The sequence below is a fragment of the Osmerus eperlanus genome, chromosome 10 (genome assembly GCF_963692335.1).
Source record: "Osmerus eperlanus chromosome 10, fOsmEpe2.1, whole genome shotgun sequence".
Lineage (NCBI taxonomy): Eukaryota > Metazoa > Chordata > Actinopteri > Osmeriformes > Osmeridae > Osmerus > Osmerus eperlanus.
This window is the reverse complement of record NC_085027.1, coordinates 7991125-8015766: the sequence shown is the minus strand read 5'-3', so window position 1 is coordinate 8015766 and position 24642 is coordinate 7991125. Positions and strand designations below refer to the sequence as shown.

Genomic DNA, 24642 nt, shown 5'->3' with positions numbered 1-24642 from the left:
ACTAATAACAATTGATATGTGGTGGTAAAAATATGAAAAAATGAAGGATTTTCATCAATTTACCAGCTAACTTGCTTCGGAAACACTGAAAATGAATGGGGTTGAACGGTGGAAAATGCAATGTTTGGAACTACAGGTCGCATGTGACACGCTTTACTTCCGCATTCCTCGATAACAATGGGAGTCTATGGAAGTGTCGCAACTCTCTTTTTCTATGGCTCTGGTCACATATAGAAAGGAAGGTAATGGATGTTATTCAGTTAAAGTAAATACAAATGTTGACCTCTAGTGGATATTCCGGGAACTACATGTAAATACTGTAAATGAACCATGTAAAATAAACTCAGGCAGACAGAATAACCGAGGAAGACAATGTTTTTTGCTGATGCAGATTTTATATTTTGCTTGATTCTAAATCTACGAGACTAAATAGGAGATTAATGTAGAAGTCCAGTTCAGGGGGTGGGGGGCTAGAGAATTTGGGGCAGAGGCCAGAGACCCACACCCCCCTCCTCTGGTCAACCCTGAACACAAGGTGAATACCAAAATACATCTAGAATACAAAAATACCTCCCCTTATTTACAGCAAGAGTATTCATGTTGTCATGGTTATGTACAATAGGGCATCATCAAATGCAAAACAACAACAAAGAGGATTTGGAATGTCTGGGTGAAATTGTGGTTTTCTGTCCCTTTTAAGTTTGGCAGCCTTGATATATTCCAGGACCATACCAGACCATACCGGACCAGAGTAGACCAGACTGGGCCAGGTTAGGCTGGGCCAGGCTAAAGGAGAATTGACTTGTGTGTGAGTAAGGCTGGTTTGGGAGTCTCATCTTTTTTGTAAACCTAGCCTGACCTCCAAACTTGTCTCACTCAACCTCTATCCCCAAAATGAGTCACTCTCTCTGGGGTCAACATGCCCTCCTTCTTCCTTTGCTTCTCCTTCCGAAAACCTTCCGGATCCTATCCCCCTCCCTTCCCCACAGCATGAAGAAGGAAGGGGGGTTGAAGAAGAGGAGGAGGATGAAAAGGATGCGAAGAATGAGGAGGAAGAACAGGGTAAAGAGGAGAGTTTAGATGGATATAGAGAGGCAGAGAGCAGACATGACTCAAGGTTATGTGTTTCTTTGACACATCTTCTTCCTGCTTCTGAGTACTGCCATGACTGGAGATTGGACTGGTAGATTACCGCACTGGGTTCAGATTAAGGCTCAAGGATCGTCACTGGGTGTTTTATCACATCTGGATAATGAGGTGTTTAGATAAAGCTGCTGGGTCTACAGCTGGTAGGAACATGGTCTGGTCAGCTCTGAGACGGCTGGTCATAGTGAAGACAGAGAGGCTGCCAGAGATGGACCTGGAGGGATTGGGGGAGGGGGGGGGGGGGGGGGCAGCAATCCCGGGGTGGGGGAACTGCGACCTCTCACTTTTATGTACATCAATTGTCCCTGTTCAATATATACAAAAACGTTTTTTTTTCTTGATACAGAAATAAATACAAAAACTGAGGAACTGTTTAACAGTTAAAACAAACAAGATCATGTAAACATGACAATCATAATCCAAATTTATGTTCACAAACATATTTTCTTTTTTTGTTGCATAAAATAAATATGCTCTTTTTGATGCAGAGGATATATATTACATACTGTATGATTTAGATTCCATAAACAGAGCTTTGGGTTTGAAAGCAAAAAGAACCCACTTGACCACAAGCCCAAAGCAGGTGATGACAGAATTGAAGGCACTTTGATCCAACAGCTTGTAATACAATCCAGAAAAGTGCAATACAATGGCAAGCTGTGTGTGTGTGTGTGTGTGTGTGTGTGTGTGTGTGTGTGTGTGTGTGTGAGTGTGTGCGTGTGTGTGCGTGTGACCGGTAGTGTTGGGCACTGAGTGCATGGAGTATAAGTGTTGGTGGATTATCTTTGGAGTTTATGCAACAATATATTCCTTTTTTATTTTTTATTTTAGGCTTCTACATAAAGTCAGGAGTGGGTGAGGGGAGAGACAATAACTAAAGATTTTTTTGACACCCAACGTGGATGTCAAGATTTCTATATATATATTTTTTTAATATTTTACTTTTAACTCTCCCTCTACCTTCTTAACTCTTTCTATTTCTTCATCCTACCTGATCTGTCATGACAACTGTCACCCTTCACCTGAAACTGCCTCTCCTCTGCTCTCCACTTCCTCCTCTTCTCTTTATGGTATTTTTGGAAACTTGCAGTGTGTGCAACTGTGCAGGAATCACAGACACAGAGCACCCACGCTCACCCACTTCACAAGACACACACTCACAGATTTACACAATCTCACATACACACACACACACACATACACCCACACACACACACTAGTCATTACACTCAGATCCCCCCTATCTCACCTCTCTCCCATATAAAATCCAACGGTAAGGCATGGATGAGTGATGTAGGGCTTTACAGTGCAGGTCTCTGTCTTGCCTCCTGCTTTCTCTCTCTGTTTTCTCTCCTCCTCCTCTATTTCTGTCTTCTCTCTGTTGGCTAGGCGTGGAAGAGGTCCTTGGGGTAGCTGGTCGGCGAGTAGGTGGACGTGGGGGACACAGGTGGAAGTAGGGGGCACAGAAGGTGGCAGGAACAGCAGGGATGGAACAGCAAGGTGTGAACATAGGGGTATGTGGGGCTGGGAGGGCTCTCTGAAAGGGGATGGCTGGAATGGCTGGAGGGTTTAAGGCCAGATTTGCTGGATGGAGCTGGAGGGCTGGAAGGCTGGAAGGATCTGGGTCCTGGAGGGCTGGAAGGCTGGGAGGACGGGGAAGCTGGAGGGCCTGTGGGTTGGAGGGCTGGTTAGCTGAAGGGGCGGGATGGAGGTCAGAGGTCAGGTACGGCAGGGCGAGAGGGATGGATAGATGCCAGGGGTTGGAGAGTTAGGGACACTAGGGGGCAGCATGGAGCCACCACACCCCTACAGGAGTCACGGGTCAGGGGTCAATGGAGGAAGCCCCGCCTCTAAAGGGTTAGAAGGATTCCGCCCCGTCCGGATTTAGTTCTCTAAGGAAAAATAAATAAATCGGAAATATAAGTCAGTGGACAGACATCACAAGACGGATAAAATCTAAACAAATCAAGCACGGATTTCATCATTGCCAAACACTGTTACTGTTACTGTGAAACATTTACATTTATTCATTTAGCAGACGCTTTTATCCAAAGCGACTTCCAAGAGAGAGCTTTACAAAGTGCATAGGTCACTGATCATAACAACGAGATAGCCACAAAACATTGCGAGTAGCCAAAACATGAAGCACACATTGTGAACAACCAAAATAAGTGCCAAAGGGAAGAACCATAAGATCATGTAGTTAAACAAGTTACAATTAAACAACATGAACTGCTATAAGTGCAAGTGTACCTGTGGAAAAAGCAAGCAACAATAATAAAAACAATATATCACAGTGAGTACAAAAATTTAAGTCAGTTACCACTAACCACAAGAGCAACAAGTCTCTAAGCAAGAGTCATTGTGATCCTTGAGGAAACTAACATCGGGTCAAGCGAACCATTCCTAAGTACCGTTGTACATGACAATAAACCTGAACTTCACCCTACTTTAGATCAGGCCTGGGTTTAGTATTATATATTTTGTATTATAACCAGATATCAGATGTTTAGTGCTGCTGTTAGGCTACAAACTGCTATGATATGAGTGGAGTCTATATAAATAGAGTCTTCTGGATGAATCTGAAACTGAACTGTTCAGCTCACCTTTTGTGAAACCGCGGCTCCTCTTGGTGGAATGGGCCGCTGGTTCCATTGAGGTCTCGGGAATCGGCGTGGGCCTGGGCCCGGTACCGGCTGGTCTGGGGCTGCTGGGCATGGTCGTGGGTGTGGTGGACAGTGTGACTCGGACCTGGCCCCTCCCAGCCCTCCGCCTCCATCTTCAGGATGCTCCGGGGACCGTCCTCCATCTGGGAGCCCTCGTCATGGAAGAGCAGGCTGCGGGAACGGACTGCACACACACAGAAGAATTGTATGGTAAGAGAGACTGCCACTCGTCCTAGAACAGCAAAGTTAAGAACAGACTGGTGAGGGTTCAGGCATAAAACAGATAGATGGACAGACAGACAGACAGACAGACGAGACTCTCAAAGATAACAATTTGTCTCGTCAACCTATGAGAAATGAGCAGGTATGACTACCCCCTATTACTGATCTGTTTGGAGGGCAGGCTGGGTAGAGGAGATGGTGGGTTTTGATTGGTGGGTTGGGCTTGGCTAGGCTGACAATTAGGTGGGTTGTAACTGATGCAGGTGCATGTTCAACAGCCAGGTGGGTTTTAAGAAGTTTCAAGTGGAAATAGTTTTTGTGTCTATACCTAGGGAGCTTTGAAAGGCAAAGCACAAAAATATTTTTGAGGCCAGGTCTGAGGTGAGGGCTGGTGGGTGATCTACCCTAGATGGTTAGGGCTGTGGGGGACTTCCTTGGCTATCTGGGTAAACAGGGTTTGTGCGTAGGGGGGTGACCTACCCTGGCTGGTGGTGTAAAGGTCAGTCGAGGGGAGGGGTGAAGAGGTGGACTTGACGGTTTGGGACAGAGAAGAGAGTTCTGGCAGACAGGGCACCAGGGAGCCCAGAACCAGGAAAAAACACAGCACCACCACCTGGCATGGAGAGGAACCACACCATCAGCACAGAGAACAGGACCACCACCACCACCGCCACCACTAACACCAACATGCCCTAAACAGCCTGGCATTGCTGGAGCTTCTCAATCCAAACCCAATCTAGCTCGCCTGATTCTAACTGCTAGCTGGTTTCAGCTATAAAGCTTAATAATTTTAAAACCGAACTGTGATTTGTGCAAATATCTGTGAGGTTAATCTGCAGGAAAAAGGTATATGTGTGTGTGTGTGTGTGTGTATGCATGTGTGTGTGCGTGTGTCTGTGTGTGTTTGTATGTGTGTGGGGGCAGCGTACCATAAGGCAGGTACTGGTCTGCGTGGAGGCCATCTTGGAGGAACGGGGAATCTTTCCTGTGACCAGAGACTGGAGCTTCTGGAGCTGCTGCAGCAGAGACCTGTAGAGGCACAAGTTACACACATGTTACATACACAAGTTAGAAACACACTTTACACACGTTACACACACCTTATACAAACTGAATGACAAAATGTGGTGTTTTGGAAGTGTGTCACTAGAGGGCAGAGCACAGGCCCTTGTGTGTTAGAGGGCTGAGGATCAGGAGAACACTTCACACACATCTGCAGAACACACTCACAACATCTTGGATGGACTTAAGCCTCCTCTCTTTCTGTCTCTTAACTGAACTACCCAGCTCAGTTCCAGCTGTCATAAACACACACACACATGCACACACGGATGCCTGACTCATTCTCTAATATTTGTTTTTAAACTAAACCTCCTCCATCTGTCTGGCTGTTTCTAGAATACAGCTGGAGTCAGGAGGAATATCACACATCTGCTTGGCTAAATAAGACTCCTCCCCCTCCCCCAGCCCTAGCCTCAGCCCCAGCACCAGCGCTGACCAGCCCTAGTCCTAACAATATGCTACAGAGTTACACAAATGAATTGTATAACAATTGTGTCTGAGTGTGTGAGTGTGTGTGTGTGTGTTTGTGTGTGTGTCTTCCTCCTACTCTACCACTAAGTACAGTGAAGCTCAGGACTAATATAGCTGTCTGCAACCATTGGCTTTGCAGACACCCTCTTCTACACCCACACACTGAAACACACCATAACTCTCTCTTTCTCCCTCTCAATTCCTCCTCTCTCTCTCTCTCTCTCTCTCTCTCTCTCTCTCTCTCTCTCTCTCTCTCTCTCTCTCTCTCTCAGTTCAGTTCAGTATGCTTTATTGGCATGACAGTTCAGGTTGAGTAGTATTGCCAAAGCAGTCCATATTGAATGGACATTTTAACATATATATCATAACAATTAACAAGGAGTCTAACAATAATAATATGGCAAAACAACAGTAGCATAGTAAGTTGGGGACTGTAGAAAAGTAACAGATAAATGCATGTTAAGAAGACAGAACGGTTCAGTCATACAAGGTTGATTCACTGTCGCTCTACCTCTCTCTCTCTCTCTGGATCTCTCACCTCTCATTAGTTCCTGTAAATCTAAACTCCTGTCCAGACCTGTTGATCTAAAGCTATATCAACAAGCAACCTATGAGTGTAAACAGATGTTCAAACCATAACTGGTATGGTTCAACTGACGGATGGTCCCAGGAACATGATCACATATAACATCACTGGCAGGGGAGGCTCAGGAGTGCCTGGTTCCTCTGGCACAAGCACAGCTGCAGGGTGAGCCTACCAGCCTCCACCACAAGGGAGCGCCATCAGCACGGTTAACATCAGGACAGACAGCTTCTCTACATGGCTCCTCCAAACATCATGGAACAATTTTTGAATAGAGTTTTGATGTAATTATAACACTGGTAGAGGAGTAAAACTCACAACTTGAATCACTTTAACTTAACAATATAGGAGGTCTGGTTTCATCATCACTGTCATCATCATCATTGTCTCTTCTTTGTCATCTTCATCACCAGCATCGTCAAAGCTGTCCTAATTTCTATAATTATCATCGCCACCATCATCATTATGGCCACAAGGTATAAGCTGTTATATATGACCACGATGCATCATGACCTAACATCCCTAACACCTCTCACACACCTCCTCACCACACAGCTCCTCACCACACAGCACCTCACCACACACCTCCTCACCACACACCTCCTCACCACACAGCTCCTCACCACACACCTCCTCACCACACACCTCCTCACCACACACCTCCTCACCACACACCTCCTCACCACACAGCTCCTCACCACACACCTCCTCACCACACAGCTCCTCACTACACACCTCATCACCACACAGCTCCTCACCACACACCTTCTCACCACACACCTCCTCACCACACACCTCCTCACCACACAGCTCCTCACCACACACCTCCTCACCACACAGCTCCTCACTACACACCTCATCACCACACAGCTCCTCACCACACACCTTCTCACCACACACCTCCTCACCACACACCTCCTCACCACACAGCTCCTCACCACACAGCTCCTCACCACACACCTCCTCACCACACAGCTCCTCACCACACAGCTCCTCACCACACACCTCCTCACCACACACCTCCTCACCACACAGCTCCTCACCACACAGCTCCTCACCACACAGCTCCTCACTACACACCTCATCACCACACACCTCCTCACCACACACCTCCTCACCACACACCTCATCACCACACAGCCCCTCACCACACACCTCCTCACCACACACCTCCTCACCACACACCTCCTCACCACACACCTCCTCACCACACACCTCCTCACCACACACCTCCTCACCACACAGCTCCACAAAGCTCCCCTGAGCCTGAGAGGGGCCGGGGGAAGAGACGAGGTGATAAAAAAACATTAATAGGAGTTTTGAGACTGGGATATCTGCATGTGCGTTTCTTCAGTAGGTGCTGAATCAGAGGGTTCTAGGTGTGTGTTCTCAGTGTTCTAGGAGCTGAGTCAAGGGTTCTGACATGGTAGGAGGGCTGTGGTTGGTCTCCTGGGGTTCCAAAGTGGAGAGCGTGTTCAAGAAAGTCCCTGCCTGCTGTCATGTCTGCAGTCGGCTGCCTCACATCTCCTTGGTTAATTACACGCTGGCCCCAGCCTCCAGGCCCAGCCTTCTAGACTCCAGACCTCCAGGCCCAGCCCTCCAGGCCGCTTCTACAGCTCTATAACTGGGGCTCTGCTTCTGGGATGTTCACCTCTAATGAGGACTGGTACAGCGGGGACACACCTCTATCTAGGCCCTACAGGCTGAAACAGGATTGATCAAACACACATGCACGCACATACCCCAACAGACAAGCCCACGCTCAAAAACACACGCTCGTAAGCACACACAGGTACACACACACATCCATGTCCTCTCACCTGTTGGCACTCTCCAGTGTCTCCACTTTCTTCCACAGGTCAGTGTTTTCTGAGTTGTAGTTTTCCACCCTGCCACAAACAACACACCTCACTGTTACCATGACAACAACACACGCCGGCACACAGAGCAGAGCAGATCAGTGCAAAAGGCCAGGCCAGGCCAGAGCAGCAGAGAGCAGAGCAGACTGGGCCAAGCCAGAGCAGCAGAACAGTGCAGCGCAGGCCAGGACAGAGGAATAGGGAGCAGAGCAGTGCAGAGAGAAGAGCAGGCCAGAGCAGAGCAGTATGAATGTTGAGGGTGGAAACAGTGATGCTAATATTCCTTTCCAGGATTTTCAGGAGCACATTATCTAATTGGCTGAACTAGATGACCCTGTATGACCACAGTGATGATGGAGTTATGCCATTGCCCCTCGTTAATAACCAGAAAAAAAAAACCTGCCCTCACTAAGAATAAGCAAAATAATTCAGCTACGCTATTTGCTCTCACTAGTTGGAACGGACTGAGAAAGGAGAAAGAGAAATACAGAGAGAGATAGAAAGAGGGAGGGAGAGAGAGAGAGAGAGAGAGAGAGAGAGAGAGAGAGAGAGAGAGAGAGAGAGAGAGAGAGAGAGAGAGAGAGAGAGAGAGAGAGAGAGAGAGAGAGAGAGAGAGAGAGAGAGAGAGAGAGAAAAGAAAAAAGAAAAGTCCAGAAAGTGAGAAAGACAGTAAAGAAGATTTTATTACTCACTTTTTCTCCAGACATTCCACATACTCTTTCTTCTTCCTGCGACTCTCTTGGGCTGAGATCTGGGAGGAGATGAGGGAAGAGGAGGAACTGAAGCGCATCTCACAGGTACATTCACACACATACAGCTACAGAGTTACTAAATACTGCCTTTGAAACACAGGACAATCCACATTACAAACAGAAACAGGTCAACCATGGAACTACGCAAATGCCTGTTGCTAAGGAACAGCCAATATTGCAGAAAGGGGCGTGTCCCACCTTGTTCTTTATCTTGCGTCGGACCCTCTTCAGGGCCTTCTCCTCCGTCTTGGTGAGGGGGAGCTTGTTGGGCACGGGGTAACCCTCGGCAACCAGCGTCCTCTTCTCCTCCTCCGTCAGCATCAGGGGGCCCGACGTTCCTTGCAGCTTCTGGAGGGAGGGGGGGGGGGGGGGAAGAAGTGAGGAGGGGGAGGGAGGGAGGAGACAGAGTACAAGTGGAGCATGAGGATGGGGAGGAAGAGGGGGAGGTAGACGTGAAGGAAGGGGGAGGCAGGGGGAATCAGGGTACTTACGTGTGGAGCAGTGAGGAGGGGGGAGGTGGAGATGGCTGCGGAGGAGCGAGCCTGCAGGCGGGAGGGGCTGGAGGGGGGTAGGGAGTGGGGGCTCTGGGAGCCATCGCTGTCACTGCCATGGCTACTGGGAGGGGTGGGGGGCAGCTGCAGCTGGTCATCTGGAATAGAGTGGGGGGGGGGGGGGGGGGGTTAGTATGACGAGCTGACATGCTCAGATAGGTTGACACCTGCTTTGTCTGTTGAAAATAATCTGTCTACGTGGATCTGGTTCAAACTGGTGTAATGTCTGCTGCTACCTGCTCCCCTACATTGTGTTAGGGTGGGAGGAGGGCAGAGCGAGAGGCAAAGAGAGAGAGAGGGGCAGAGAGAGATGGAGACAGAGAGAAAGTGGGAGAAACTGATCCATCCGGACAGTAGGACAGCCAGACTACAGCTGCTGTCTGAATCCAGTCCATCAGTGAACAGGTGACACTGACTGGCTGGCTAGGCTTAGAGATGGAGGGATAGAGGGGGGGAGAGATGGCAAACCCAAAGCAAGCCCTAGGCCAGTCCAGAGACTGTGAGGCTGGGCTGAGTTTAGCTTGGTTCTGGGCCAGAGTCCACAGGGACCAGAGCTTCATGGTGGATGGTGTTGCTTCTGGCAGAGGAGGACTGGTAAGAGAGCAGGGGGCCGTGCGGGGACAGACAGCCAGACACAATGAAGACATTAGTGGAACTTCATGAACAGGCTGAGCTGGGGCAGGGACTGAGACTGAGGTGGACTAGGATTCGAGTTGGGCCTAGTCTAAGGTTACTATCTGGAAGATTTATAGAGATACAGATGGAAGTCATATGAAGCATTACACTGCACCATGGAGACCTGCCTAGCAACCCCGGGACTAATAAAAATGCTTCATAGTCTACAGGTAGGTCTACTCTATTCCCCTCTACTCTACTCCACTTTACTCCACCTTACTCTTCTCTACTCTAACCTAATTGATTCTACTCTACCCTACTTCACTCTACTTTACTGTACACTTTTGTCCCTGGTGCTTCAGACTGACGTCACCATGCCTAGCACAGCTGCGTTCAGAATCCCATAACTGTAAACTTTATAAAGCCACACTGTGTGTGACGCACCAGGATGGCTGGACACTGTCTGCAGGATGCCTTTTATCACCTACGCCTTTTCACTCGTAATATAGAGTTCAACTTGAAATAAGGACTGATCATAATGAACGCCCAGCAGCATTGACTCTTGCTCCCATGGTAATACATATACAAATATGTATAATATTAAACCCATAATTTACCCTCCATCTTAAACACAGAGCTGTATCCTTTGAATGAGCCCAGCAATCCTTCAGTCCATTCATCAGCACTCCCAGAGAGAGTAAGAAGGAGGGAGAGAGAGAGAGAGAGATGAGATGAAGGGGAAGGGAAAAGGGGGGCCGTTAGTGTGGGGGGATTATTAGAGCCACTTAGCTGCTCTAATGATCTGCCTGTTAGTCCACAGTAGCAGAGATTAACACACACCATCACAGGTCATTACACACACTCACACATACACACCCACACACACGCGCACAACACTAAGTTAAGGTGAATAACATTTACCATCACAGGTCATTACACACCCACTGCTGTCTGTGTTATAGATTAATTACACACTCATTAATATGGCACTGCAGTAATATTTCATCTTTCAAAACCACTGCTAACAGGTTTGCCCTAGTAAATATAAGTGAGCATATAAAATTATCTTAATATTGTTACTATTAATATTCTTCATATTCTCCTTCTCTGAAGGCAGACAGAGAGAGAGTGAGGGAGACAGAGAGAGAGATGGAGATAGAGAGAGAGATGGAGGGAGGGAGGGAAGTACAGATATGGACAGATGGATGGAGGTAGAAAGAAAGACAGAAGGAAGGTAGAGACAGAGCAATGGAGGGAGGTAAGGAGAAGGAGATAGAGGGAGGTACAGAGAAAGAATAAAAAGGTAGAGTGAGAGATGGTGGGAGACAGAGAGAGATGGAAAGAGAGAGAGCATGTTGGAGTGGTCTCAGGTGGAGGCGTGGGTAACCGAGTAACAGATCACTGTGACGCACACTGGTCTCTACTCAATTCTGCATCCAACACACACACACATAAATAAACACACACACACAGACACTCAACACTAACACAACACAAGTACACAGACAACACTTACCAGAATGCAAAATGCAAACACATGGACACAGGCACACACAGCATTTAGACAAAGAAGGCCTACACAAAATAAACAATGCTTGCACTAACACACACGCACATACTTAACATTTACATTAGCCACCTGTGAACCATTCAGGCACACTTGTCATTCTATTGGTCACAAACACACACAGAAACACACACAACCAGACAACAGTGAGGAATGGGAGGAACTGATGGTATAAATAAACCGCAGCAGCCACAGCCAGCTGTGATTACTCTCTAGGAAGTTAAGATAAACTTTCGTCCTCTCTAATCCTACTGATACTGAAGGCCATTTAGAGAGCCAAAGCAGTGTTGTTTCATCTGGGGATGGGTAGCGTTTGATTTGACAGACGGTTGTTTCCCACCTGTTGGTATGTTGAGGAACTGGTTGTTCTCTCCAGGCTCAGCCTTAATGGTGGGGACAGCACTCGCACCAGCGTCTCTGCAACTCTAATCCCACAAAGCAACCAACAGACAGGTAAACAACAAGATAACAGACAAACAAGGCAACAACATATGCACTAGCTTCACTGAGGGTCCAGCAGGAGTCCATCGTGAGTGTGGTCTCCTCCAGCCAGCCCTACAAACACAGGAATCTCCACATATGTTCCTTTTTATTTTTTTTTACTTCTGGACTCCAAAGTTTGAGCTCTCCCTCTCTTTTCTCAGCTGTTTCACTGTGTCAGTAAACTGCAGGCTTCTATCTGTGTTTTCCTGAAACCTGCAGCGTAAACTGTCTTAAACTGAGGCTGTCTTTCTCACCGGATCCTGGGGGGTGCTCCTGTGGGGGGGTGGGGCCAGGGTGAGGGGCTGGGTGGCGGGGCCTGCTGCATGAGGCTCCGGTCCGTGACCTCCTGGCTCCTGCTTCACCAAGATGGCAGTTAGGTCCTGGCTGAAGTTCCACATGCCCTCGAACTCTGCAGAGGAGAGATAGAGGGAGAGGTGGAGGTTGATACGCAATCACATCAGATGTCGCTTTTTAAAAGTTCTGGACAAATCCTATATAGGCAGGTATGAGCATTCTTGTGGGATTATGGGTTAGGGGTCAGGATTAGGGGTTATGGTTTAGGAGTTAGGCCTCAGGGGTTAGGGTTTGTAGATGAATAGATGGCAAGGCACGGCTTGATCCATGCCTACTTCTGGGGAGTCAGGTTCAGCTTGTGGTGTGCGTGTGTGCGTGTGTGTGTATGTGTGTGTGTGTGCGTGCGTGCGAGTGTGTCAGTGGGAGTGACGCACATCTCCAGAGTGGACCTTCTTTATGACTCCCTACTAACACGGACCACCTGACCCTCCGCCCCCACTATGTCGGAGCCTGGAGCTGCCTTCTATACAAGATCCTGTCTGCTAATAACACACACAGCAGGAGAGGAGTGGAGTGGCATAGAGAGGAGAGGAGAGGAAGGGGAATAGGAAGAGGAGAGGAGAGGAAGAGGAAGAGGAAGAGGAGAGGAAGAGGAGAGGAGAGGAGAGGAAGAGGAGAGGAAGAGGAGAGGAAGAGGAGAGGAAGAGGAGAGGAAGAGGAGAGCATGAAAGGAAGAACATAGGAGGAGAGGAAAGGAGAGAAGCTTGCTGAACAACCCTTCTCCAGGGTTATAAAGGTAACGGTTCCTTCTTTCATGTCTTGCTAACTAACACAACACAGACTGAGGTGGAGAAGATGGGGAGGGGCGAGAGCAGGGGAGGAAAAGAAGAAGGAAAAGGAAACAGCAGGATGCTGATTACAAGCAAGAAGTAAACACACACACAAACACACACATTCTTTTCTCACTAGGGATTTCATGTCCTCAGACTCTCCCCAACAGTAGGGGATCTGAACAGACGTCAGTCTTTTCAGCCTCTAACTAAGGGTTCAATAAGCACACACACACACACTCACACACATGCCTACTCTGGAGCTGATTGGCTCAGCTGGAAAAGACACGATTACTCCAGCATGGCCTACTGTACCCATAATGCTGTGCGTCACCCCTCCTAAGGTTTGACTTTGAAGTTTACAGCCAAGAGGAAAGTATACCCCTCTCTCCTCCTCGCACCCCTCGCACCCCTCCCCTTCTCCTATCCCTCTATCCGCCTTTTCCAAACCCTTTCTCCTCTTCATCCCCTCCTCCCTCTCTCCTCCTCCTCCTACCACTCTCTCCTCCTGCTGACTGTTTAACTTTGAGTTGGTTTGATGTTTGTTTAACACTCAGAAGGGGGGGGGCTAGTAAAGAGCCCCCCCCATACCCTAGGGATGGAAAGACTGTGTAACTGCAGGGTGACCTTCCTATACAGTCACAGTTTCTCCACACATTTACTGCATTCTTCCATTCCTGGTGATAGCAGCGTGGATCTGACCCACATGGAGTCTACACTCCCTTAACAAACACACACACACACAATTCCAACCTAATATGTAGTCCATAGCCCCCAAAGCCACTAGCCAACAGTCAAACCTCCATGAGTCTGTCCTCAACTGTGTGATGCAATTTTCCCAGTGAGCCAAGAAATGTTATGGGCCTAGCCTCCACTCTCACTCCTTTCCCCCGTGCACTCCCCCTTCTCCCTTACTCCCCCTTCCCCCTCTCCCCTGGCTGTCTGTCTGAACTGGAAAGCAGAGCTTCTTTTTACTTTTTTATTGACGGCTCTTTTTCCTTTGGCTTCCAGCAACAGAGACAGAAGAGAAACATTTTCAGCTTGGAGTCACAGCAAGGGCTGCCCAAGCCACTGGCTTGTCAGAGCATGTGTGCTTGTGTGTGTGTGTGTGTGTGTGTGTGTGTGTGTGTGTGTGTGTGTGTGTGTGTGTGTGTGTGTGTGTGTGTGTGCGTGTGTGTGGGTGTGTGTGCGTGTGTGTGTGCACGTGTGTTTTCTGGTCTATGAGTGCATAACTATGTGTGTATGAGTGTGTGTATGAATGATAAGTGTGTAAGTGTGTGTGTATGCGTGTGTGTATGTGTGTGTGTATGTGTGTGTGTTGGCTGCATGCCTGGAATCCCCAGACTTCCTGGACTGCCTATGCTGGGTAGGCAGGGCCTCGCTGGAGCGTGCTCAGTAAGCTCAGCTGTTCTCAGCGGTTCTGTGTGTGGAGCAGGATCACCAGGAGATAGGGCAGGAATGGAGAACCCGTCACAGAACACAGGGAGAATGCAGGACAGAGATTAGATCAGGGGAGCTAGATAGAGAAGCTCGAGAGAAGATAGTTTGAAGATAGAGATAACTTAGAGAGACTGAGGACCAGACCCCCCAGCTGAAAATGATCATATGTCAAAGACCATGCGTCTTTGTCATGAAAGACTTGATGGGATCAAAGTCAGTAGGCATGTTTCTAAATTGATATAAAGTGTTCTGGAATGAAACACGTACAGGAAGTCAGGACCTTGTGGCCCCAGTGGTCCTACTGATGGATAATGAGTTGTTCTCAGTGAGACACCAAGCTCCAAGTCTACTAACAACAAACACCTTCTCATCTTTATCTCATTAGTTTATCGTGGCTTAGCCTGATGTGACCAAACCAGAACGGAAAACAAAAGACATGTTGACCCAATCCAGGCTGTTACAATTATTTCCATCCAGAAAAGAGCTAACCCAGGCTGTCACGATGATCCAGAACCCCAGGAGAGGACATCCGGGCAGGCACAGAAGTCCTCCCAGACCAGACCACAGAAGATACAGAACCCCTCACTCTCACCTTCGTCCTCGTCCATCTTGATTGACATGGAGGGGCTTTGGGGGGCAGAGTCTCCGCTGAAGGAGTAGCTGTGCTCGGCCTGGATGTCTGGGCTGGGGGGCTGGTCCATGTCTATGGCTAGCAGGGGGCCTCGCTCTGCCAACAGCCCCTCATCAAAGAAGCTGCTGAACAGCACACTGGAGAAGTCCTCCATCTGTTCGGAGAATGGCTGCAGGAGAGAGGGGGGAGAGAGGAATGGGCGTGAGGACAAATGCATGGACATAGCTGCAGTACCCGCAATAGTTGTCTATTAGTGACATCTCAGTGAAAAGACAGGCCTTTCTGTGTGTGTGTGTGTGTGTGTGTGTGTGTGTGTGTGGTTGTGTGCGTGTGTATAATGTGAGTCATATCATCTTTGCTTGAGTCCCGAGACCCCTGGAGCCTCTATCAGTCAATGTTTCCACTCCTGCAGACAACTCTGAGTCATTGTTGTGGCGGCGTGCTCCAGCTCTAACCAGCCTCCAGGAGATGTTGAGTGAAACATGTTCTCTAAGCCCCTCCAGGAGCAGAATGGCTCCCTGAACCCCCACTGGTCCACAGCATGACACAACTCTGCTAACACAGCATAATGCAACTGAACTGTAATCGAATACTGTATAGAACCCTTGCCTTGGAGGTTGCTATATCAAATGATATCTTTAAGGAACCCTAACCTATTCAACCCTATCCTTGCAGAACTCCACTCTTATGCAACCTGTTCCTTGCAGAACTATTTTGTTATAGAACTGAGTGTTGATATCTAAGGGTATTGGTAATTCCCTTTGCACTGTGAATCACATTCCTTAAAATACCACACATTGAAACATAATTTTATTTGAATTAATCTGTAGCAGCTGAGAATCTGTGACCTATGACCATTAGTCTTAGACCAAGACACGTGTGTGTGTGTGTGTGTGTGTGTGTGTGTGTGCGTGTGTGTGTGTGTGTGTGCGTGTGTGTGTGTGTGTGTGTGTGTGTGTGTGTGTGTGTGTGGGGGTGTGGGTGTGTGTGTGGGTATCTACAGGATCCAAGTGTGTATAGTTGTGTCTAGGATGCAGTTGTGTGTGTGTGTAGGATACAGGTGTGTAGGTGTGTGTGTAGGATATCGGTGCCTGGGACATTATTTGACAGTGAATAAAGGACGGTGTATTTACATTTGCAGAAGAAGGGAGTGTGAGGGGGTGTGGCTAGAAATTTGGCAAGAAATGTGCCCAGCTGTCAATGCATGTGCTGAGTTTACAGGTCCTGAGTCACACCTTGTGTACTAAGTGTCCTCAGCACTCAACACACATTGTGTGAAGCATGTTTCCCAGCGGAATGCAGGACACCAAGCTGGCAGCTGATAGGATGGGGCCAAGGAGAATATATTTAAAGGGAGTTGCATTCTGGGAACTCCATCCTGGTCAATCACGGTTCTTAAATGACGGTTGCCATTGTCAGCAGTAGGCCTCACAGACTAGACTGCGTGCACAACAATATAAACATTCTCACCCAGTCCCTTTCATCAGTTTAGGGAGGTTCCTCCTGGGTTCCTCCCAGGTTTCTGTTGTGTACTGAGGGTAAAGGATAAATAGAGAGAGACCTGGGCTGGCTGGGTGACCAGGCCCGCTTGGTTTTAGCAGAGTATCTAGCAGCTGGTGTATCACGTGTGTGTATGTCTGTGTGTCCGACTGTGCGTGTGTGTGCATGTGTGTGTTTTGGGGAGCTGGGTTGTGTCTAAGGTTCATTCTGCTACTCCAAGCAGAGAGAGAGAGTGACGCAATTCATGCTGATGTAATTACAGACTCATTGAAGATACAGCCAGTCTCCCCCCTCTGACCACCTCCTCCAAACCACTCATTTTCTCTCTCCCTCTCTGTTCTTACAAACACTTTCCCCAAATTCAACTCCTCTCCTACTCTCTTTCTCCATCCCCCACCCCTCTCCTCAGGGGTGCGGGGGAGCAGGTTAGAGACACAGAGACCTATTCTTCACCACAGTTCTTAAATAGCTCTTTAAACAGAGACGGACCATTTAAACAGGCAGAGCAATCTGCTGTGCAATGTGGGTCAGAACGTGGAGCAGGACCCCACCCTCCTCACTGGAGGCACCGCGACCGCAAGAAACAGAAGCAGGGTAGAACAGACAGCCTGCTGCCTGGGGAGCACCCCTCAATCATCATTTAAACACTCTGTAGTTGTTGTGGGTGGCTTTGCACACTTGAGTAACACACACACACACACATACATACATACATACATACATACACAGACACTCAAACACACACAATTGTCTCTCTGTCTTAATCAGTGAGATCTGTCATGTTATTGGTGGTCATGGTGGGGTGTAATTATACTGCTTTCTGTAGACAACAATTATACACCTGGGGAAGTCCTGTCTGTCTGTCTGTCTGTCTGTCTGTCTGTCTTTCTGTCTGACTCTGTCTGGGGAGAGAGGAGAGGAGAGGAGAGGAGGATTGTGTAAATTATGGTGTTTGGGAAACACAGAAGAGAGGGAGAAGGAGAGGAGGAGCAGAAAGGTGGTCCCAGTCCCAGGTGTTTCTCTATGTCTCAGGTGGTATAGGTCTGGAAGTCACTGACAGGGGAAGGGGCCAATGGGGCGGGGGGTTGATTCCTACTCTGGACACCCTCTCATTAAACCTCTCTGAGGTTGGGAGAAAGGGGAAGGGAGAGATGGAAGAGATGAGAAAGAAGAAGCGAGAGGAAGGACGTGCTGACATGCAGACCTCCCGAGTAGGTGAAGCACTGTAGTTAGAGCTGCCGTTCTGTAGGAACACCTTTATCTATCTATCTTTGTGTGTATGTACTGTATGTATTTATGTATGTGTGTGTGTGTGTGTGTGTGTGTGTGTCGCCAGCCAGCTCTTCTGTAAGACTGCTGAGCTGCTTCACATTCCTTTCCCAGATTCAAAAACTCAGTCAACTCTACGACCAATCAGAGTCAAGCATGCAAATTAGCCAGGCGCTCAGGGAGAGGAAAACTGGAGTGCAAGGCTCGCATGGTGCAGCTATGAGCGGCACAGAAAAGAAAGAGACCGAGAAAAAGAAGGAGGGAGAAAGAGATGTCTGTAAAGGGAAAAATAAATCAACCAATAAAAGTTTCAAGCCAAGAAAGTCTTTGGAATGAACATTATGCAGCTCAGATGTGAGAGAAGAGTGAAAGAGAGAATGAGAGAGAGGAAGAGAGGCGGGGGAGAAGAGTAGAGAGGGTGAAAGAGTGAGAGAGTGGGAGAAAAGGAAGAAAAGAGACAGAGAGAAAGAGCCGGACTGAGAGAAAAGGTGAGAAACACATTTCAGTGGTGGGGGTTTTCCTTCTAACTGAGGATAAACTGAAGGCCAAAGTAAATAAAAGATAAGACACAGAACTAGTTCTAGGTTTCCTAGTGGGATAATTGAATATGATTTTTTTTAAAGCACGTCTGAAGAACAGTATATAACAACACAAACCAACATGAAAATAGCACAATAATTTATATTCACTACAAGAAATTAAAAGGAAAATATATAAATATATAAAATGGAAATATGGTTCTCATTATCATTATTAGTCTGTAGTCCTCCTGTCTGCCCTGGTCTGACCTCAGCCTTGTCACAGTCAGTTTAGTAACACACTCACATCTCCACAACTACAACCAAGTACTGCCAGATAGGAAGATCTTAATAGCACGCACATGCACACGCTCATACTCACACAAATTCTGTGCACAGTTATTACTCCGAACTCAGTGCACCTGAATGTGTGTATGTGTGGTATGTGTGTGCATGTGTGTGTGTATGTGTGCATGCGTGTGTGTGTGTGCACCTGATGGCCTCAGGAGGCTGGCAGCACTCCTTTCTTCCTGCTGAAGGACGCTATGAGGAGGAGAACTTCCAAGAAACACAGAACTACAAACAGTAACAACAGTATAAACACATACTGCTGGCTGTGCAAGAGAGAAACTACACTGGAGAGACCGCTGGAGATATGAGCACTGTTCACTGTCGGTCGTGTCACTCTGGGAGACATGGAAGTATACAAGCGCTCTTCAGAGTAAGAGTCGCTGCTGGGGCCCTGACAGAGGTTGGAGTGCGTCTGTCTGAATTATGTATGGCAGCAGAATGCAGCCAGAACTCTTCCTCTCAGACGCGTGAGCTAAACTCAAGCAGCATCATCGTCTTTCACCTGCTCTCCTTTTGAACTGATCCTGAGTCAGCAGATACTGGTTTGCCCCTTCTGTGAACTGACCTACTTCATCTCTTTGACAAATTGAGGGGGGGAGGGGGGGTCGTTGGGTCACAACTTACCCTGACCCCCACTGGTCAGACAGGCTGCTGTGTCACCAGGGCTGCCTGACGGCCATGAAAACCCTACTTTCAGCATCTGGTGGTTATGGTCAGATTGGGAGGGTGGGGGGAGAGAGTAATGGGTTAGGGTTTGCTTGAGGTTAGTGTGGGTATGGGGGGAATTCTCTCTGAAGGTCTAGTCCACAGAGGAAGACTCCCTTTGCTGTGGTCGCTGCAGAGCGACCTACAGTTCCACCCAACCCCCACCCCCACCCCTCTCTGATCTCCTGCCTCCACTTCTCGGACTCTTTCTAGCTCTTTGTCTAACTTTCCTTCCCGAACATCGGAGCCTCAGCATGACCTAGTCTGTGTTTGGGTTCTGTGTGGAAAAACAGAGAGGTGGGTCTAAAAACCAGCTCAGCAAAGACTCATTCCCATCAAGGTGACATCTATGTGGAATGTGGAATGTCTGGGTGTATCAGGTCTACAGGTCTTTCAGGTCTCTCTCCTATAGTGTTGTATTAATATGACATTGAGACAGTGAGAACTGTACCGCCTCTCTTTGCTCTCTCTGCCTTTCTCTGCCTCTCCCTTTCTCTATCATTCCAACCTCCATCCTAACAATGTGTTCCAGACAATGTGTTCTCCTCTTCCTGTCTTCCTCTGGCCCACAGTCACACACACTGCTCTCTCTCTCTCTCTCTCTCTCTCTCTCTCTCTCTCTCTCTCTCTCTCTCTCTCTCTCTCTCTCTCTCTCTCTCTCTCTCTCACACACACACACACACACACACACACACACACACACACAAGAGACATGATTCAAACACTTTAAGGTAACTTTTCCACAGACATTTATGCAGCAACAGATGAATAAATAAATTTTGAACACTGGCTGAACTTTCAGCTGTCACCAAGGGAACAGCGAGCCATGTAGAGAGCTGTGTAGGCCAGAGTCCTACAAGCTGTAGGGTTGAAACCAGGTTAGTTAGTCAATTAGTTAGCTAGTTAGTGTCAGATTTGAGGTGTCAAACCTTCTTAGAAAATGTAAATGTTAAAATGTTTATGACATTTCATTCTAAACATTTGCTGAATTTTTACTTGTGTATTAACTTATGCATGGTCTCCCCCCCCCCCCCCCCCCGCTCAATGAATAAATTAAACAAAATCCAGACTCATCTACCAAAGCTTCTACCAAAGGGGATTGTAAAATGCCATATAGAAAACGTTTCTTTGGACAGTCAGCGGGCAGCACATACCTGCAACACTACTACCTGCAACACAGAACTAAGGAATATAACATCTCTCAACTATTTCTCCAAATGTATAAAACAGACTGGACAATCAAACATGCTGGCATCATTCAAAGTGATTTTGTCATTGTTTAATATTTGTCTGTGCTCATGTGCTTTGACCATGGGTGATGATGTTCATTAACGTGTATTGTCCGTTCTTAAAGAAAATGAACAACAGATTCTTGCCTGCTGAGCAAAAGTCCATGGGAAGCAACCATCTGAGACAGGGAGGTGTGTTGGAGGAGAGAGACCAAGCCAAAGAGATAGAGAGGTGGTGCATGTCTGCAATACTGGGCTGGATCCTCCCACAGCTAAACACAACTGTGTTTAGCTGTGGGAGTGCAAAAACAACTGCCAAATTATTTACAACTTGATATCGGCGTTCCTTGAGAACTAAATATCTGGGAGCTGGAAACTGCAGCTGCCAGTGTTAGGTTATTCTGTTTGCTTCCTGAGACAGCAGATAAGCAGGCTGGGCTATCAGAGAGAGACAAGCTGCCGACTCTGACAGCTCACGCTCACCCAATGTATCCCACCTACCAGGTATCACAGGCTTTGGTTCATTCCGTATGTGTGTGTGTGTGTATGTTGAGTGTGTGTTGGATATGTGTGTGTATGGGTGTGCGGTGTCCACACCTCCTGTGTTGGACTTGGTACTGGCAGGTGGAGCAGAAAGAGAGGTGGAGTAGGAGGAAAAAAGGGAGACGCATAACAATACCTTACAACGCATACCTGACCTTTCACAGTTGACGTAGGCGCATCACGTTCTCTATTCTGCTGTCAATAGCAGACAATCCAGAGACGCTTGGGGGTTAACTCAGGGTGTGTAGGGTTGCCTGCCAGGATGTCTCCACTGGTTTGAATGCCCTAAGACCTGGCTGGGATCACAGAAAAGTGTGAAACCACCAGAGGGGATACTGACATGAGAGAGATGTGTGGGACTCTGTCCAGCCAGTGCAGACTATCAGCACCACAGATAGGGACAGGCTCTCGGCACACAGCTGCGCTACGACATGCCAAGTGGCTACCTGAACACAGGTTGTTGTGTTCCTGTATTATTATAGAGGCTACGGCCACAACCCCACCCTGGTCTGGCCTCACAGCAGCTTCATATGAGGCACAGGCCCTGTAGGAACCTGGGAGGCTGTAGGCAAGGAATGTTGTCCCCCTCCTCTTTTCCTCCTTCTTGACATGCCCGGTCGCATCCCGTCACCTGGGAGCACCATCACCTGCTGGGAGCCAGGTGTGCTGGACACTCACACAGCTGAGATGACACACACATAGGCTGTCAAACAAGTCTGCGTCAGCCAGCATTCCTGATTATATATACCAAGCAGCACAAAAAGGCCTAAACAGTAGCGATTCTTTAAATGACCCAGCTGGTCTATTTATATCCCATGATAATCAGTAAAAGCAAACAGCCTAACTGTGCCGTAAAACCCCACCCTAAGCTACCCCTACCTACCCACAGCATCACTCAGCCATACTTTTCCCAGCACACACACATGCACACACCTATACACAGCTCAGTGTTCTCCTTGCCCTTTTCTGTCAAACTCAGATGTGCCTCACAATTCCTCTATTCAGGTTTGCTGCTAGCCAGCCTCACACAGAGGGGCTAGCCAGTGCAGACCCCTAGAAGCTGTGGTATGGTGGTCTACAGCTCTGGGCCACCTGGGACCTTTATCACACTATAGACCCATTGACATCCTGGAGGACAGTCTGGTCCACATTTCAGACCATATACTCTCAATCATTCAGCTTCTGGAGTGGAAAATACATCTGGCTGTATCTGGGCTGGGTCTAGTCTGGGACTGAGACTGGGTCTGGGTCCGGGTCTGGGTCCGGGTCTGGGTCCGGGCCTGAGCATGGGTTTGGGTCTGGTCAGGTCTGGTCCGGTCTGAGTCTGGTCTTTTTTATGAGATTATGTTATGAAGTATTTCACTTTGGACTCTCTCTCTCTCCCCCAACCCTCTATAATTTTCTCTCTCCCTCTTCATCACTCTCTTTCGTCAAACCCCCCACCCCCCTTCCACTCTTTCTTCTGAGTATGAGTCATAGGGGAATGAATTTAAACCCCACTATGAATCCGTTCCAGACTGCTTACCACACTTCCCTAACAGCAATACAACACTGACCTATGTCTGTTCAACACACGCATATACTCTGCATGCATGCATACTGCTCGCACATAAACTGGTGTCCTTTTTTAAGATGGGTAAAATGTCATGGATAAAATGGAATTATGTATGGTTTGTGATGGTTTCATTCATGCTTGATTAACCGTTTACAAACGTGTTATTCCAAGTGACAACACTGAATTTGATTAATTCTATTGTAATCGTCTGACCACCTCTCCTATATTGATACTTAACCTGTCACAGCCTGGTAAAGGGCTCATTGATGACCTGAACCGGATGCAGGATCCAGGATCACGGCAAACTAACACGCCCACCCGAGATCCGGCAGGGTTAGGAAATACTGCTCGATTTACACAGCTGAGCAAATCTACCGTAAAGTAACGTGCCCTCTTGCTGTTTACATTGCATTTCAGACGCACATGCGACGGAGCCGGCATCTGGTTCTGACGTAGGAAGAACGGGCTGAGACTATTTACTGAGTGCTGCAGACGATGCAGTTATCGGCGTTAATACGCACCGTTGACTGTGGTTACAATTTGATGAATGAAGGGTTACTACAAATGATACAATAGTCATCATTCTTTCATGTGTAAGCTATTACCCAATATCTGGAAATAGAAAAATGCACATGCATGACTGACGATTAGTGTTAGGTGTTCTTACTACATTGTTGAGAAAATCGCCTTCATTCAGATCCTCAAGGTCCAACAGGTTGGCGCTGGGGAAAAGTTTCTCCGACCCAAAACTGTCCATGATGGTGTCCATGCGTGCTGTTAGGATGATCCACTTCAATGAGATATTATAAAAAATAATTTAAAAAAGATTTAATATCGGAAATCTTATCTTTAGGCTTGAAACACCTTGTCAGCAGTTGTTTTTTACTAGTTTTTCTTGTTTTGCTAATGTGTATTCGAAGTTAGTTTTCCTTGTCACAATCTTGGCTAAAATAAATATGACGATAGATTAGTATGCGTTACGCTGCGAGGTCTCCTCGCTGGTTCATCAAATCACTGACATCCAAGAGCGCTCTGTCTCTAAGGAAACATCTGATGATTCATATTCATGAGGGCACCGCCCCCTTTTCCAAAACTCAGACGTCAAACCCCGCCCATCTTTCCTTCTTTTAAAGAGCCAGCAACCATTGTATCCTTCTGACCGAGAGACGATCAACTCTTTAGCTACACCAATCGGCTATTGTCTCGTCATTTTGGCCAAAGAAATTAGTAGGCTACGGTTTTATTTTCACCTGCTGTTGTGCTGCCGCCGTTGGCTTAGGGCTCGAAACCATGGTGGGATACCTGGAGGGTTCTACAGTGATCCTTGGAGTGTGTGCAGAGCTTTCCTTCGCGTTGCAGCGGCTGTGAGGGGCCACAGCAGAGGACAGGAAGACATAGAGTGAGATAAAGACATCAAGAGTGTGCTGGGGCTGCTGTGGTTAGGGAGAATGCTAGTTTAGCATCGCCGTGATAGTGGTGATGAGAAGAGAGTGAATGATGATTGGGAAGAGTCAGACAGAGAGAAGAAGGGAATAGGGGAGAGAGAGAGAAAATAGAGCGTGTCTGCCAAAAGAACCTATCCTTTCTGTCTGCATTGATATACTGCTGTGGTGAACCAAGTTGTCATTGCTCTAACCCCCAGAACCTATTATACACAAACACCATGCCGACACACATACTCACAATTACACAATTACACACAGACCATAGACACTCACACACACATGCACACACTCACACCCTGAGGAGCTCTGGGTGAACCCAGTCATTACTCTACCTGTCTAATCACAGAGTAGCTAT

At 47.7% G+C, this 24642-nt stretch overlaps 1 protein-coding gene across 2 annotated transcripts; it reads right to left on the bottom strand.

Moving 5' to 3' along the window:
- Positions 1 to 352: 352 nt before the first annotated feature.
- On the bottom strand, positions 353 to 23846 carry creb3l1 (cAMP responsive element binding protein 3-like 1). Of its 2 annotated transcripts, XM_062471551.1 has the most exons (12): positions 23510 to 23846; positions 15134 to 15341; positions 12232 to 12386; positions 11835 to 11919; positions 9253 to 9410; positions 8960 to 9109; positions 8702 to 8760; positions 7971 to 8039; positions 4964 to 5063; positions 4515 to 4647; positions 3753 to 3996; positions 353 to 3038 (listed from the first exon to the last, which is right to left on the bottom strand). In XM_062471551.1, exons 1-12 carry the CDS (start codon positions 23609 to 23611, stop codon positions 3005 to 3007), a joined length of 1497 nt encoding a protein of 498 aa, XP_062327535.1. In that variant the 5' UTR covers positions 23612 to 23846; the 3' UTR covers positions 353 to 3004. The 2 variants fall into 2 exon arrangements, with proteins under 2 accessions (XP_062327535.1, XP_062327536.1); XM_062471552.1 differs by lacking the exons at positions 353 to 3038; positions 4515 to 4647 and having other exon boundaries at positions 3785 to 3996.
- Between the last annotated feature and the right edge of the window lie 796 nt (positions 23847 to 24642).